The following is a 17,493-nucleotide window of genomic DNA, read 5'->3' as shown; positions in this document are numbered from 1 at the left end:
GCCCACTTTCTTAAAGTGTTAGGTAATTGGGCAACCCAAACTACCCTTGTGGGATTGGGTCTTAAAGTAAGAAAAGTATAGGTGCCTACAAGGGATTTATTTGAATCAGAACAGTTTTAAATAATTATTTTTATATATCTATAGAGTGATATTTAATAACACTCAAAAACAATTTTATGAAATTAATTATAGTGAAAAGATATTTTCTATTGATAAATTAATTGCAACAACTAGGTAAACAAATGTAAAAAAAATATTTCAGACATCATAGAATGAAGTAATCAGTCATCTGAGAATCTTAGACATTTCCCTGACCAGGGTCAAGAAATTACAAAAGAGTCACGTTTGTCCTGAAGATGGTCGCAATGATTTGAAACAACAAGAACAGGTTGCCATGCCTGTTTCCATGTTACCTACACAGAGATGTTTAAAAGACATTGGGAAAGTGGACAGTCGCACTGGGCACCCATCTTCCGAGGGGGCCACTGGGAAAGTGACCCTTCTGTCTATTAAACAGATATTCTACTATTTCATCTAAACCCCTCTCCCTTCCTCTATCTCCTTCTCTATGCAGTATCATCTTAAGGATTTTTGAGGTCCTGGGCAAGACATAATTCAAGCGTTTTTATGCAACCCTTTTAGAGTTTAACATATACTTTAGATTTATTTAGCATTATGCGGGCTTGAGCTGGCAAGAAATGGTTAATACAATTCAAAGTTGTCCAATTTAGAGGCTCCTAAAATATGCTTTGCCTGTAACTTCCAAAACCCATAAGAAGACGCTGTACCTAGCCTTGGACCTGTGAACTGACCCTATTTCAGCAGTATGATAGTCAAGTCCTGATTTTTCACCCTCTTGATTAGAGTAATACTAGACATATACAGAAAAAAGAATCAGAGTGAGTGAGTAACTCAACTGTCACTTTGCATTTTATTCCACAAGAGTCTTGGTTTCCTCAAATACAACTGTATGAAACTTTTAAAAAAACAACAACTACCATTGAGATTAACTGAGATTTCATTTTTTTGATTTGGGAGATTTGTATTGTTCCTTAGTTCCTAAACAGATATACAATAGGACACAATAGGAATGCATTAGTCTATAAAATGTTGTACTCATGTATTATTAAGATGACATGAGTATTCATTGATTCGTCCAGAAATGCTCACGACATGTACACATAAAGATATCCACATATTATTGGGTTCCACAAGTGGGTACCTCACTGAAGCAGTTACACTATTACCTCCTCATCCATCTTCCCATCCCATTCCTTATCCATGAGCAGCTCGCCTACTCCACAAAACATTTTACCGAACTAAAGTCAACACAGTTCCTCCAATTTGGCACTGGCTACCCAGCATGCATAAAGGGGAAAGTACTCCACCAGGACAGGCTGAGAATACCTAAGAAACTCAAAAGAAAGAAAAAAACTAAAATAATCACCATAACTAGAAACTAGGAAGGGAGGAACGGGCCCAGGAATGGAATGGGAAGACCGACTCAGATAATGAAGATAACCGTTGAGTAACCGGGCATTACTTAATGCAAAGCAGACCGACCTCTGCTCCAGCTGCTTGGTAGCCTCGGGTTCTTGTCAGTCTGCCTTCATACTTCAGCACAATCTCTTTAGCCTGCCTTCAGGGAAAGAAAAATATAGCATTTGGTTAAACCAATATACCAGACAGGTTATCAGTAGAACATCATATTGCAAAGAAAACTGTGAAGTAATAAAACAGTAGTAGTCCTACAGCAACTGCCAAAAATACCAATTTGCATTATCTAAGAAAGCAGCTTCAAATAGCTAGCAGGGAATGTAATGTGTTGAAGTTGTTGATTTCCTTTGTGTTTGATCTTCAAGCTATGGATTTCAAGTGTTTGAGTAGATTTAAAGAAAGTGAATAGAAAGACGTTTTCCTTCATTTTAAATCATCTATTGCAGTTTTGTAGTTAGATACTGTTTGTTAATTTTGGCAAATGTGTTTTTTTGAAAATATATTCATGCAGTATTTTAACATTACAGATTAAAGATCATTACAAGAAAAATAATCTTAAAACATGCTTCTTTAAACACCACACATGATTTATGCATGCTATTATGAGATGACACTACAACTATGGATTGAGGAAATGCCAGCGCAAAATGTCACATTAATCTGTCAGCAGTATACCTCGAGCCACTTGACTAGTGGAGCTTTCCAGGTGTGCGCGTGGAAAACTTTTTGAATAAAAAAAAAATTATACATCTTTTTAGCCCAGGCATAATTGGCATGGGTTTCCCCTGTATGTTTTGCCTTTGTCATCTGTATTTTTACTGTGTGTTGGACTTTGTTTTTGCTGGTCTAGATGCTTTGGGCGCTTTGCCACTGCTGTTCAGTGCCAAAGTGCAAGTGCTACCTCTGTAAATTGTTGTTATGGATTGGTGTTCCCATAATTGGCTTTTTTGGTTTACTGTTAAGTCTCTAGTACAGTGCACTGTGTGTGCCCAGGGCCTGTAAACCAAATGCTGCTAGTGGGCCCGCAGCACTGATTGTGCAACCCACAAGAGCAGCCTGTAAATGAAACTGAGACCTGCCACTGCAATGTCTGTGTGCAGTTTGGTACTGCCATGTTGTCATGGCAAGTGCACCCACTTGCCAGGCCCTAACCTTCCCTTTTCTTATATGTGAGTCACCCCTAAGGCAGGCCCAAGGTACCCCTGTGGGCAGGGTGCAGTGTATGTGAAAGGTAGGACATGCCCTGATGTGTGTGGCATGTCCTGATAGTGAAATACTGCCAATTTCATTTTTCACTATTGAAAGGCTATCTGTCCCATATAATAGAATAGGAGTTCATTTAAAACATCTTATAAATATAATTTCCCATTGGGACAAGATAGGAAAGTAAAGTTTAGTATGCCTGAACTCAGAATATAAATATGCATCTTTTAATGAGGATGATTTTTACATTCTGTGTTTAAAAATACAATGTTTAGAACATAGGTATTTTTTTGCTTAGCCATCCTGTGTGCCTCTGCTATGTTATGTATTGACTGTCTGGTTTTGAAGTAACCGGGGCTGGGGATGTGCATTCTGTTCAGAGAGTCCGGCCTTTCCTGGATGAGTCAGGGCTGGGCTGAATAGGCCTGGTCTGCCTTGGCAAATGCTGTCTCCAAGTCCTGCCAGGAAACTGGGCCAGAGAGGACAGCACTGGTTTTGACTTAGCACGGAGCCTCTCTGCCACAAGAGAACAAAGAGAAACTCAATAGAAATCTTGAGGCCCAGACCCCAAAACTTTAGATTACTTCTGGACTGAAGAGGAACCTCTGTCAAGGAGAAGAGCTGGGAAAGCTGAAGGAGAAGTACTGCCCCTTTGCTGTGCTTTGTCTCGGGTTGGCCTGCAGTGGCAGTTTCTGCCAAGGAAAGGACAAATACTTTGCTGTGTGCTGTGTATCCTGCTTGAAGAAGATCAGCAAGGGCTTGAAGTACAGCTGGCCTCCTGTTCTGAAGTCTCAGGGACACAAAGACTTCAACACTAGCTCCCTGAACTCTCTTGCTGGGAGTTCTACCCTGCTAAAAGGTGCATGTTCCTGTGTTGGGCCTCTGGAGGCTTTTCCTGCTGCTGGGACCCGGGAAAAGAGAAGCAACTACAACAGCGTGACGCATCCACACCCATTTCTTACACAACACCGCCATGCGGGAAGAATTTCCATGCATCGCCATTGTGTCTCTGAAGAAACCAACACAGTGCCTGCCTGCGGCTGGACAAATTGCTGCACACCGAGTCTCGTGCACCAATCTCCGAAGTCTGAAATCACCGCACAGATTCCGACAGAGGCCCTGCTGTGTGACTGCAAGAACCGGTGCATTGGGGGACCACGACTGGGGGGATCCAAGCAGCACCGTTACTGCTGCTGCCTCAAAAACCGACGCAACCCAGAAGCACCACGCATTACACTGGAGCGCCAAGTCTACACAACGCCAAGCCACAGTAAGAAACCGATGCATCACCTCCCCGCACAGTAAAAAAACGATGTATCACCACCCCTTCAGTAAGAAACTGATTCATCACCTCCCATGCGTGGCAGTAAAGAACCGACGCATCACCTCCCCTGGAGTAAGGAACTGACGCATCAATTTCCCTGTGAGTAAGGAACCAACGCATCACCTTCCCTGCAACTGTTTTTGCTTATGAGTTTGATTTACAAGCGACTTTGTGTTGAAAGTGTTGCATCAATAGTTTGCTATGGACCTTTTAAAAGTCATGTTTGGATTACTGTATGTTGGATTTTTGTGGTTTTGTTCTTGTTTGGTTTAGATAAAGAGTACACATTTTTCTAAAAGGGTGTGGTATCCATTTGTAGTGTTTTCACTGTATTAAAGTTTGTGTGCACAAATGTTTTACACACTGCCTCTGAGATAAGCCTGTCTGCTTGTGCCAAGCTACCAAGAGGGTGAACAGGGGTTGTCTGAGGGCGTAACTTCATGCTGACTAGAAGCAAGGGTCCCTTCTTGGACAAATGTGCAAACCATTGCCAACGAGAGACCTCTATTTCTAACAGTATGTTATTGCTAAACAAAGCACCCCCCCTTAAGTCCAGGCCCCCCCCAGGTCAGCGCCCAGTGCTGCCGCACCGGCTGCACCACCCTAGAGCCAGGCCTGCTTGCTCCTACCCTGCCACATTGCCAAAAGTCTGCATTGCCTGTTGATTATCTGTAACAATCAGGAAAAAAATGATTTATTTTATTTTAGATATGTAAAATCTTATTTCTGCTTCATTTTGTTTATTTGTGTTTCACCTTTTACTTTTGGTATTCATGGCTATTAAAAATAACCAACTGATCACACTCTTTGCATCTAGAAATTAAAATTTCAGATAGATGCTTTTATCAATTCAAAATAGAGAATGTATCTGATTGTGTTTATGTTTTATGTTTATGGAATCTTGTCTTTGACCATGACAGGAGAGAAAACATTGTAGAGCAATGCAAAAGAACAGAAGTACACTCCCACAAAGAGTTAAATAAAAAACTGGGCAATAAAACTGCACAGTGTGAAATATGTATTACCTAATTAATACATTTTACAACCAAGTGGAAAGTGCTGATGATAGAGAAAATAGTTAATAAATTGCGCTATGTAAATTAGCTGTATGTTTGGTACACAATCAATCTGAGAAAGTCATAAAACATCCTGAGAACTCTACAACGCATGCCACTGTGCCGTGCAAACTCTCCAATCCTCGACCGATTACAAAAACTACCAATCAAAATGCTGCAGCTGAGATCAGATTTCTATGACAGCCTGGTTCTAAAACTGGATGTATAAGGGTGTGTGTGCTGGTGGAGGCAGAGTTTAATTGATCCAGTTCTGGAATAATACGAAAACTCATAGATTGTCCAAAGTGACACATTTTCCAGACTTGTGATAAAGCGATGTCGCAGATCTGAGAGGTCAGCAATTGGAAGCCACGAGCCATAGATACTAAAGCAGGGATCTCCAACCTTCAGTGTTATAGGAGCTACTTATGTTACATGAAAATCATTGTGAGCTACTAAAATGATTAGTGTTGTAACAGTGAATACGTCAGACAAGATTACATTAGTGGTCACCATATGCAGCATTACCAGCAGTGATCATCCCAGTGCATCAGCAGGTTTACCAGCAGGAATGTAAAAAGGGTTTGTCAATTTGGAATGCCTCTACATAGGTAAAACATTTCAAACATAGCTGGCATGAAAGTAATATTATTGGTAATAAGTCTCCCCACATGTTTCATTACTCAAAAATCAGCCTCTGAGTTCTGGACATCAACACTTTTTCGTCCGGAGTACACAATTTTGACACACATATAATATTTGAACCAAGTAAAAGGTTCCAGTATAGTAGGCTGGGATACACACAGGAGAGTTACTTCCAGGTAGCTGGAGAGCTACCAGTAGCTCATGAGCTACTCGGTGGAGAAGTCTGATTTAAAGTTTCATTGCATGACAAACCTTTTGGCAAGTTAAATAGGAACTAAGATGATACAATAGCGATGCAGGGCAAATGTACGACATGGCAAAACTGTGCAGTTTCCAGCAACACAGATGGCCAAGGACGAGGCACATTGTACAGTCACAGCCATGAAGCAGCAAATGATACTGAGATTCTTAGTGGCCAAGCAACGTAGACCATGCCTCAGGATTGGAGGCCAAAAGAGTGCTGAACTCAAGAAGAAAAATGTTCCCAAGACAACGTGCTAATGATGAGTACAACCATTGTAGGGTGCATCGTACAGCGTTACAGCATAATACAATATCATGTAATATGCATCTTTAGCTTTCCTCTGCTTGCACTCCACACATACAGTGGCTTACCTATGAAAGTGTTTTTAAAGGCAAAAAGTGAAAACGTTTGATGCATCTAGAGGTCTACATTGTGGTGTCAGCAAAGCTGTGATCTAGCTCATTCTTGGTGCAATAGCTCAGTAGGCTGGGTGAATTTATCAGAAACAGTTTGATCAAACATGCTGTCTCTTTCCATGGGATCCTTGCACGAGCTGTGCAGTGGTTCAATAACTTCCATGTACTGATGTGTGACTGGTAAATGCAACTCATCACACCTAATTCATGCAAGGATGTCTGCCACAACCCACAGACATTGCTTGGAAGAGCAGGAGGGATAGAAAAATCCTCATCTTCTTTCAAACATGGAGAATCTTACTGGGATCGATATGCGGTGAGAATGGTTTCAAGCGTCCTCGTTTTACAGAGTTCAAGCGTTGGGGCACTTCCAAAGATCCTGCAGGGGGTGGGGGGCAGGGCAGTGGTGAAAAGAATGCTTTTCCAGCCCAGAAATACAGGACAGCGTTTGTATTATTAGGGATGCCTGTACAGTTACAAATATATTTAACGCTACGGTACCCTGTAGATGGCACAGACCCTATAGTCACAAAATGTAAATAACAGACATGATACCAGATCAGTGGCCAAGGTCGTTGCATGAAAGTTAAAATGTCTATATGCGCTTTAACCTAGATTTTTTTTTTTTACTTTAGCCATTGTAACAGCTAGTGTGGATAGACATTTCTAGCATTTTTGAAAATCCAATTCATTCTCCACGGAGTAGTTAGTTGTAGCATGTCCGGTCTAGGACACATTAGAAAATGTAACTGTGCAAGGTCAGTGATTGAGAACAATAGGTCGTGGTCTCTTCATCAATGAAGGGGAGGCCTGACTGAGCAGGGCAATGGCTTTGTGAACCCCTCCCTGTAGGAGCCAAAGTGGGGTGCAACTAGGCCTGATTCGCCGGTAAACTGGTTCACGATGAAACGTCAATTCGTTATTTATGGAGTTCGACTCTTTACATTTCCAGACAGAAGATCAAATATAACACATTGAGGGAAGACCATGGGAGAACTGAGCCATCCTGGCACAGCTTCCTAATGAACAAGTACAGAGAAGGGGCAGAGGAAGAGAAATGAGCAACAAGGGACTGAGGGAGGAGGAGCTAGCAAGAAACAGCATAGGAGAGAGGGAAGAAAAAGTAAGCAGGGGGATAGGAAGAAGAATTATTTAGATAACAGGAGAAACGAGGAGGTGGGAAGGAAGGAAGATATGAAGTACGGGTGAAAGGAAGTAAATGTGAAACAATGGAAGGGAAGGTTCAAGGATGAAGGCTGAGAGAAGGTTGGAAAAGAAAAGGGATGAAAGGAAGGAAGGGTAAAAGAAAGGGTGAAAAGAAAGAAGAAAGGTGACGGAATGGACGATGGAGACCAAACGACTGGAGACATTGATGGGCGAAAGAATGTATGGACAGAAGACTGAAAGTTTTGTGGATACATGGATGGAAGGATAGACGGATGGTCGAAGTATAGATTTGTGAAAGGATCGATAATGGAAGGGTGACAATATGGAAGAATATGTGAATGGATAATTCGATGGATAGATGGAAGGAATTTTAAAATAAACACTTTTTGGGAATATAGGTCATGGCTGCTCCACTGGCCCAATGTCATGAGACACTATGATCTGGAATTGTATTTAAAATTTCTGGCTCCTCCTCCTGCAATGGCCATGGGCTGAAGCTCTGAGGCTATTTCACGTGTGGTCTACAGTCGCCCTCTGCACATAAAACACCAGACTGCACTGAGTCATGGGTGGCCTACCTGAGAGCCTTCAGCTTCTGCCTCATCGGCCAGGGCCGGCAGCGGATATTGGACACCAGCTCCTTCTGAAACTGAATATTCTGGAAAATTGTTTCCGGATCATTTCCATCATCTTTCCCATCTTCGTTGTTGCCCTCGTCTTCATCTGAATTACTACAGGTCACCAGAGCCAAACAAATAGACAAAAGAAGAAAGGAGAAAGGAGTTAGTGAAAGGTTCGTTAAATGTACAAGCATTGAACAAAATCCTGTGAGGTGGGCAGGAGCCAGTCTTTAGATGAAGTTTCTCACAAGGTGACCTCTGCAGACTAATTGTAGAAATAACCAATAATCTGGCCCATGAAGACTAAAAACACATCATCCTGGTTTATGGAGTTTGGTAATGAGCCCTATTAGGTCACTGGGTGTTCATAAGGTGCACTGGCTGCTCTTTCCGGTGTTGGGGTTGTTATCGCAGTCTGTGGAACGGAAGTAAATGGAAGTAAAAATCTCCCAATTGCGACTCCAGTCCCTCAGAAAGAATGGGTATATTAATATCTGATCTGTACAGACGTAAACCGGTTGACTGGTGCCATCTAAACCCTTCAAAGACTATGTTACAAAATGAATCAATCCAACAAATGATGTCTGCTTCAGAAAAACAAATAGATCAGTTCCTAAGTATGGTCAGAGTGACTGCAGCAATGGGCATGCTCCCCATAAAAGTCATACAGAGCAATTCGGAAGGATGGCGCACATTTATGACCCCCTTTTTCACCCATTGCTACAAAACTGGCCACATTTTAAGCTCTTGGACAGGAAGCCTTGTTGTTCCTCTCTTAAAACAAGCATTTGCAATGCAATAGGTCTCGCATTTATGCGAGTTTGAGCTATTGACATTGCAAATAACAATGCCTTTTATTTTTGTTTTTAAAACATAAATAAAAGGCATTCTCATTTACAATGCCAATAGCTTAAACTCGGGTAAATGTGAGACTATTGCATTGCAAATGCTTGTTTACTGTTGGTAACCCATCACAGAATATCTATGATGTGATGCAGCATTTTTGTCACTCGAAGAGATGTTTTGTAAAGGCGGAAGTGTGCGACTACTTCAATTACCACATAGTTCTAGAATAACGTGGGACTCTCAATTGTGAGCGAGTACCATTAAATATATGACTTGTATCAATGGCAGTAGTAAGCTATTACTGGTGCTGCAGAGCATTACAAAGGATCACCTCTTCTTAGGACATTGAGATTGAATTCTGGACGACCGATTATGTATCACTTCAAAAGAGAGATTTATGGATTCAGACTCAGTAGTTATCACCTTGCTGTACTTTAAAATATAATTAGCCAAAATACCTACCGGCAAAGTCTTAGCGCAATAATAAACATTTTTATCTGCTAATGTTATTGGAAACCTTGCCATTAGGGGAAACAATTAGAAAATGGGAATGCATGGATAAATATGAAAAACATTTATCTGTAAGAATAATAATGCTACAATTTGTTTGTCCGTCCTATAATCACCTAAGACTCTAAGGTGTGATTTTCTCCCATATAGATTTCACTGGAGGTGAAGGTTCTTCTCAGGGTGGTATTTCTCTCTACCTGCAAGGTCTTTTTAAACCCCTATTGCCAGTGACGTAACGCAAAACGATGGAGACCCCTGCAGAATGCGAAGAGAGACCCCCTAGTATTCCATATCTCACAGATCGTCGTTTACCTTGGCCTGCATTTGAGCCTCTGAAAGATTAAGGTGCCGCTGAAGGAGTGGGGTCCACCCTACACCACAGGGGTTGCATAGGTGCCGGGGCTCACTCTGCAGAGCAGGGATTACAGAGACTTGTCTTACTTACACCCCTGCCTATTGCCTCTTTCAGGAGTCTCTAGTAAGGGGAATTTCTGGGTTGGTTTCCTCTCTCTAGCCATAGAATGTCTGCCTCCTTGGGGGTACTCTCCCCCTTCAAAAAGACCCTTGCTGTGGGAGATTCTCTCTCCCAGATGAATAGCTGGCAAGTTGCCCTGTGTCACGCATGACACCTCCTTCACAAGCGCAACTATGCCTCATGGGAATTGCAGTCTTACACTTTCCATGTACTTGGCTCCACGTCCAAACATTCAGGGTATCATACATGATATGACCATGCAAGGACTCCAAGCTTGGTGTGCTGCAGGCGCACAACACCCATTGGACTCAAAGGGCTTCAGCCCCCCCCGTCGTGTGATGAGACAGCTTCCCGGGCACACACACAGCCGCACCCGAGCACTTCACAGGTCTTAAAAAGACCATTTACATGTTAATGAGGCCTTGCTGTTGTTTCACCCCTTCTAAGAGTCCCTGCAGCTCCACTCTGCCTTTTACTTAAAGATTGAGCCCCTCCGAAATTTTTTCTTAGCCCCCCCCCCGAAATTTGGCTCTAGTTGCGCCTCTGGTGTGCTGTACATACTGCACCTCATGTTGAGGCCCAATAAGCATGAAATACATAATAGGGTTATTCCTTGGTAAGTTCAGACTTACCTTTGAGTTTTGTATCAGACCGCACAATGGTGGAATCATCTGCTTGTTGCTCTTAGGAAGAACAGCAAGTGTTTCCTACACTCCCTCAAGACTCATCATTTCTGCTACTATGTCAATTTTCTCCTAGGCAGGTCTAGGGCCAAGATGCTTTTGAGCACATATTGTGCTGAAAACAATCACCATTCACTCAATACACCTATTGCATTGCAAATGCTTGTTATCCTTTCTTTCAGGAGGGAATTTCTTGCCCACGGCCACTGAATGCATTATTTAGAAGTCCCTTGGTTTGCCAGAGCCAGCCTCATGCCTTGCTTACTCTCTGTGGCAGTGACCCTGCCCCAACCCCTCCCCCAGGAGGAGGCTACACAGAGACAGGTCCCAAGGAGGAAAGCAGGACAATCTAAGCAGAGAGCCTGTAAAAAATACTGGAGTCAGTTCAGAGCCGACTGGAGACCCTCAGACGTCTGGGTCCTGGTGCCCCTGCACCAGCTGCACCACTGATAGCTCCGTAACTGTATGCAGCCTCATTCCTCTTGGATCTACTCATAGTGTTTGTGTCACTTATTGTTGGCGGCAGCAGATGTGCGGAGTGACCCTCATCCAGGTTTGACATTTTACAGATATCCGGAGGTGCCCTTTCTGTTTTGCTCCCATGAACGATTTGCCAACAGCAAATGGAAATAAGGAGATACATCCGGTGCCATGACTGGCCAATGAGCAGATGTTTCCCCCTCACTCCACCACTTGGCTACCAGTTTGTTGCAATTTTGGCACGAAAATAAAAGAGTGAGAAGTTTCTTAAGTGAATATTAGAGTGGACGTATGTGCCTCTTAATATGTAACTTCTCTCCAGACTTTTACTGAAAAAAGAGCAAACTAATAAGTAAGGCACTTTCAATGATGTCCTCTTTTACATTGTTTTGATGTCTGCAAAAACAATAAGCACTGGCAAAGCCAATAGGTCTTGCATTGGGAACCATTAGCTTTGTCAATCGTTTTGGCCCTGCTGTACAACATAAAACAAGCTAAACTGAATGTCTAAAGGAAATAAACTAAAAAGAAATCATTAGGATGCAGCATAGCACGTGGGGGAGAAGCACATATGAACGCAACAGCGGGAGTTGTAGGAGTGAGGAGGAGAAGCAATGGCGAAAGAAGGTTTGTATAGGTGAGTGAAAGCAACAAGGAAGGCAGTGATGGGGAGGAGAAGCAATGGGTGAAAGAGCACAAGGGCAAGACAGAGCAACACGGAGAGCAGAGGGGGAAGGAGAAGCAAACTAGGTAGACAGCTGGAAAACATATGTAGAGTGCTTAAGACAAAAGAAAAAAGTATCTCCCTAAAACTGAGCGGTGGAAGGACACAAGTAAATTGGCAATGCTCTAGGGGTGGGAGACACGCAAGGTGAACAAGGCAAGCCTCTGAAAAGAAGCAAGCAAATAAGAGTGACAGGAAAGACAACCATTGAAAGCAATGGCTAGGCTCCAAGCCCCTGCATGTTCTTGGTAAGCACAAAATATGTCTCTCAAAAGAAATATGCACAGTCAAGTAGGTTCAACCTAAAAATATGTTCTGGTCTTGAGTTACAGGGACAAACTTTTACTGGCAACTCAAAGTGTAGCCAATTGTACATCCAGAAAATTTAATCAGGGGGCACCTGAGTGCTGGGTCTGAAGATGGCCGCCCGAGGATGAGGCTCTAAGGGCCAGAGGCCAAGCTCCAGCATCATCCACTGGGAGTAAACAAGTACATGTGCCAAATTACACTTGAACAATTATTACTGCCCCACGATCAGCTTTATATGGGAATAAATTGTATCCCTGTGAACCCTGTGGTGAATTCAAGATGAGGACCGTCACTGCATCAAGCTGCCCCGGGTTGTGAACTGTGACCATGGAAGCACTGGAACCTGCTGAGGAGCCCGGCAGAAAGAGTAAGGAAGATCGGGATGAGTAGAGCTTGGCCCGCAATCATCACTGACTCTGGAGTGGGGAAGCAAGCTCAACCCCAGCTGCCACCTCCGCAATGCAACAGGTTCTGATTAAGGGCCGAGGCAGCCAACCGCCTATGTGGGGAGAAAGAGGACACAAGGGCTCAGATCAGTGGCGGCTGGTGACATTTGAAAGTGGTGTGGCGTAAAATTATTTTCGTACTGCACTGTGGCAAGCAGGCGTTGCGAGTGAGCTGAAACAACCTACTGACTGTGTGTACTCAAGTATGGGCTTGTAGGTGAGACATGACAGCATTCAGGCAGGAACCAGACTACCGGACCCTGCTCCCCTGCAGACTGCTGTAGTGGGGGCCTCCTCTATCCGGGTCATGGACAGAGTCTGCTGAGCTAGCTTGCAGGCGACAGACACGGCCGCACCAGTTCCACCAGAATCTTCCACCATCTGTGACGCTGTGCATTGTGGATTTTCCTTCGCAATCTCTAGTCAGTGGATAAAGTCTTAGACCTTTAACTCTAATGCTTTAAATGTGTCCTATATGACCACACCAAGAGCTGAAGACTGAGAAACAGACCAACGGCGTCTCCTTGTGCTCCCTCCTTATCAGCATGTGCATCAAATCCCGGGTACAACTAACTACTATGCTCAGACCTCCTGCACTTACACTTGTATTCCTGCTGCTAACCCCCCCACTGCGTCGCAAACACAAGTCCATTTTCCGCCTGCCTTCAAGCGCCTCAAGGAACTTGAGGCCTGAGTGCCAGAGAACAAGTCGATACTAAACTGTTGTTAAACCAAAATCCTTCTCTCAGTCCCACCTATTTTGCAAGACACTACCTGTTATAATCAAGCAAAAAAAAACCTGAGAATCGCATGAGAGTCGATACTAAACTGTTGTTAAACCAAAATCCTTCTCTCAGTCCCACCTATTTTGCAAGACACTACCTGTTATAATCAAGCAAAAAAAAAAACTGAGAATCGCATGAGACTGCACACTTTACCAGTGAAAACTAGCACGTCAGACAAAATGCACTAGGTATGATTTGACTGTTGAAATATGATATGTCCCCGTTACGGTAAAGTTGCAAACAGCTATGCATAAAATATCAGAGTTACAAATGCTTGCAATGTGGCGAACCTATAAATTAAATCACTATACAGATGAAATCAGCTATAACTGGTGAGCTCATCGGAAAAATATGGTATTCTTTTTTCACAGCTCATCCAAGGTATACATCATAGAAGCACCCTCTACTCCAGCAGATGCACACGGGCTGCACCAAACACTGACAGACACATGCACCAAGGGCAGCTAGCACGGGCAAGAAAGCGGCTTAGTGTAAGCCTTCTGCAGTTCGCCTAACCACACTTGTGCATTTGCGTCCTACACTCCCCTGCACCCCCCAAAAAATCAAAGGTCTAAGTACATCTATCTCAAAGTTCGTAAAATGTCTATGAGACCGAATGCTAGCTCCGTCTACCGCAGAAGTGAAGAGCACCAAGGCGCACGGCAGGTGTTTTTAGAGAAAAGCCACAAGTAGGAAAATACGCTGCTTTTCAGGAAACGGATCTGCATGGAAAGCACTGCGTCATGCTTTGGACAGATAGCAAGCCACATGTCATCGAGGCATTGCGCAGCTTAGTAACACAGAAAACAGACGAGGAACCCTTGCTAAACATTCCCATCTGGTGTTTACCTCAAAGGCAGCAAGAGATTTCAGACAGGCGATAGTTACTGCTTGTACCGCCCGGAAGAACGAAATACACAAGTTAGATAAGAAACGGATCTCTGGCTGCTGTGGGTTTGTCAGTACAGAATGGTGAAAGGTTTTGGGGCTGTGAGTGGGAGCTCTGCTCTGCCCAGCGGGCGCGCGCGCCACAGATCAGCGGATCTAGAATGCCTTGGAGGCCTGGTGAGCACAATGTGGGGCGTGCGTGTGAAAAGTCAGGCCGGCTATGGATAGGCTGAAATTGTGCAATGTGTGAAAATGTTGCGGATTATAAGTCGAATAAACGTGGGTGGTCTGAGTGATCTGAGTGAACCTTGTACAGGAGGAGACACAATCACACGCACAATCACACGGGTACCTGCTTAATGCATATTTCCCTCACACAGTCGCGGCTCGCGGGGGGGGTCGCGCACGGGGGGAATTAAATATTATTAAACAAAACACTTACCTCGCAGCCGGTCGGGTCCACGCCACTTCTCAGACCTCTGCTCCCCTGGCTGGGCACCATCACGAACGGAACTGGAGGGGCCTGCCAACCCCTCTCAGCCAATCCTGGCTGAGGGCACAGCTTACGCTACGCCCGCCGCCTGCCCATTAGGAGACCGAGGGGCTCCTAATGGGCATGCGCAAGCCAGTGCAAACACAGGTGCGCATGACTGGGCACGGGTGAAAATTCGCTCACCTTCCCCACTCATGCGCACTTGTGCTGCTGCCTGTTGCCCCTGGTCTGACAATCATGTCAGTCAACATGACGTCGGACCGCCCACCCCCTTCAAACTCTGAAGGAGGTGGGCGGTCCGACGTCATGCTGACTGACATGATTGTCAGTTGGTTCTCCCTCGGTGTCTTTGAACTTAAGTAAACTGATTCAGTTTACTTAAGTTTAGAAACAACGAGGGAGCTACGGGTGGGGGGGCTACGCCCCAACGCCCCCAATGGATGCACCGCCACTGGCTCAGATGTATCTATATAACATAACTGCCCTTGCAGCTTAGGGGGCATAGGGAGGCCCCGGCGAGGAGGCCTGCATATGTGGGAGGTGATTAAATTGAATAGTAAAGCCTGATATAGCCAGAGCCTCCCCTCCTCTCACCATAGCAAATAACCTGCCATGCGGCGGTCAGATTGGGAGGGTTTACTCATGCCCCCTCAGAGCTGCGAGTTGGTGGATCCCCTATTGAGAGCCACACAGGAAGTGCATCTCAGAAACATTCCTGAATCACAGGCTTTTGGTGTGCGCTTATAAACAATCACAGCGCTTACACTGCATTGGCCTTCAGTCTGCAACATTACCGCGCCCTCCCTCCGCCCGGCCTCCGTGTCGCCAGCACGCCGTTCTGTGATATCACTCACCAAAGGCAGCAGGTCTGGAGATGTTTACCGGTTGTGAGAGAAGCCTGTACAAGTCTTGGTTCCGCGGGCTGCGCATGCACACTGTGGGAGGGCAGGGAGCGAGACGCCGTGAACGTGCACATCTGCTGTCTGGCCGCAAGCTCACATCGCCAGAGAAGAGACGGCGTGTGCGGTGGGAGCGCGCGAGATGCCGTGAGCAGGTACATCTCCTGTTCGGCCGCAAGCTCACATCGCCAGAGAAGAGATGGCGTGAGCGTGCACATTGGCTGTCCAGGCAAGTGCACATGACCTGTCCCCCTTCGGCAACCAAACCAACGACAATAGTTCTCGCCAAGGCATGCAGCGCATGCGCTGCTTCGCTAGGCGAGACCTAAAAAGGTTCCCGCCAGTCTCCAAGTAACTATCACCAAATTGCTCTCCTAGTCACAACAGGGAAGATCTTCGCAGCCTCTGTTTTAGAACATCTAAAAGACTGGGCCTTGTCCAAAATTGCCATTGGCATGGTTCAAGCAGATTTTTGCCCAGACCACCCAGTGACTGATAATATCCCAATTTTGCAAACTATAATTGACAAATATGTGATCAGTGAATTTCAATTAGAATATAGTGTATTCGTCGACTTATCTACAGCATTCAACAGGGTGGATAGACCCTGAAGAAACTAGCGAGCAGAGGAATTCCAGCAGCTCTTTTAAGATTAATAGTAGCCCTCCACTTCTCTACATAGTGTAGAGTACAGATGGGTGGGGACAAGGGATTGACCCAGGAGATATCCACTTTGAATGGCCTAAAGCAAGGATGTTTACTCTCCCCTTCATTGTTTTCTTTATTTCTTAGTGACTTACCGGATAACTTCCTGGAAGTAAACAACCACCCTCCAAAAATAGCTTCCTAAAACATTCATATCTTAATGTACACTGACAATGTAGTCATCTTCGACCTCACACCGATTGGTCTTCAGCGTAACATGGATGCTCTCTTTAGGTATTCAGAAACTAATTTCCAAAAGGTAAACATATCGAAAACAAAAGTAGTTCCATTTAGAGGAAGAAGATGTTCCAGTCATTTTGTCTGGAAGCTTGGAGGGAGGCCAGTACAGGTCACAAGGATGTATACCTATCTGGAAAGAGTGTTTTCCCAGACACAAGAACCTATATCCCATTTTCAGTATTTAGAACTGAAGGCTGCAGCCCATTTGAGTGCAATAAAGAGATTTTACTCATCCTCTGGAAATAGACACTTTTATCCTCTTCTAGAAATCTATCGAGTTAGGATTCCACCTATTTTAACTTATGCATTGGAGTATACTTCTATCAAAAAGTGTTCTTTTTTAAATCTTATTGAAGCGACGTTTTTACGTAAGATTACCACCACGATCCAAGCCATACCAGTTCAAGTGTTACGCCTAGAACTCTCAGTAGTCAGCTCATACACTAGAGCCCTGGCAAATATAATCAGATGGGCATATAACTTAGTCGATGCTTCCGAAGGCTCCCTAAGAGCACCTCCATATCAGGAAGCTTTTAAGGGAAGTCTAAGTCAGTCCACATTCAAAGAAAACCATGAGATAGCTTTAGAACATTTTCAATTCTCTATTAATATCCTACAGTCTCGGTCCCCAAAACTCAAAGTTTTTTCTGAAAAAATCAACTACAAGGTTACGTTTTTATCTCGATAAGGAACACTGCTCACAGCTATCTCATTATAGGCTCTATGCAGCCAAAGCAGAATTTAAAATCAGTCAAAAATATCTAAGATTTACACTCAACCATGGAGTAAGGCGATGCATAATTTTGCTTCGGCTAGGGATTCTCCCATTAAAAGCCTTT

General features: G+C 44.2%; 1 protein-coding gene across 1 annotated transcript in view; it reads right to left on the bottom strand.

The window, feature by feature from the left end:
* Positions 1 to 17,493, bottom strand: part of TMC3 (transmembrane channel like 3) — a 530,883-nt gene that overhangs the window by 508,808 nt on the left and 4,582 nt on the right. The window contains exons 2-3 of the mRNA XM_085646348.1: positions 8,130 to 8,282; positions 1,564 to 1,639 (exon numbers count right to left, since the gene is read on the bottom strand). Coding sequence (XP_085502474.1) covers positions 1,564 to 1,639; positions 8,130 to 8,282 — 229 coding nt within the window. The remainder of the gene's footprint in view (positions 1 to 1,563; positions 1,640 to 8,129; positions 8,283 to 17,493) is intronic.

This window comes from Triturus cristatus, chromosome 3_1 (assembly GCF_964204655.1).
Source record: "Triturus cristatus chromosome 3_1, aTriCri1.1, whole genome shotgun sequence".
NCBI classification, from domain to species: Eukaryota; Metazoa; Chordata; class Amphibia; order Caudata; family Salamandridae; genus Triturus; species Triturus cristatus.
Note: the sequence above shows the minus strand (reverse complement) of the source record. Positions and strands in the feature narration are given on the sequence as shown.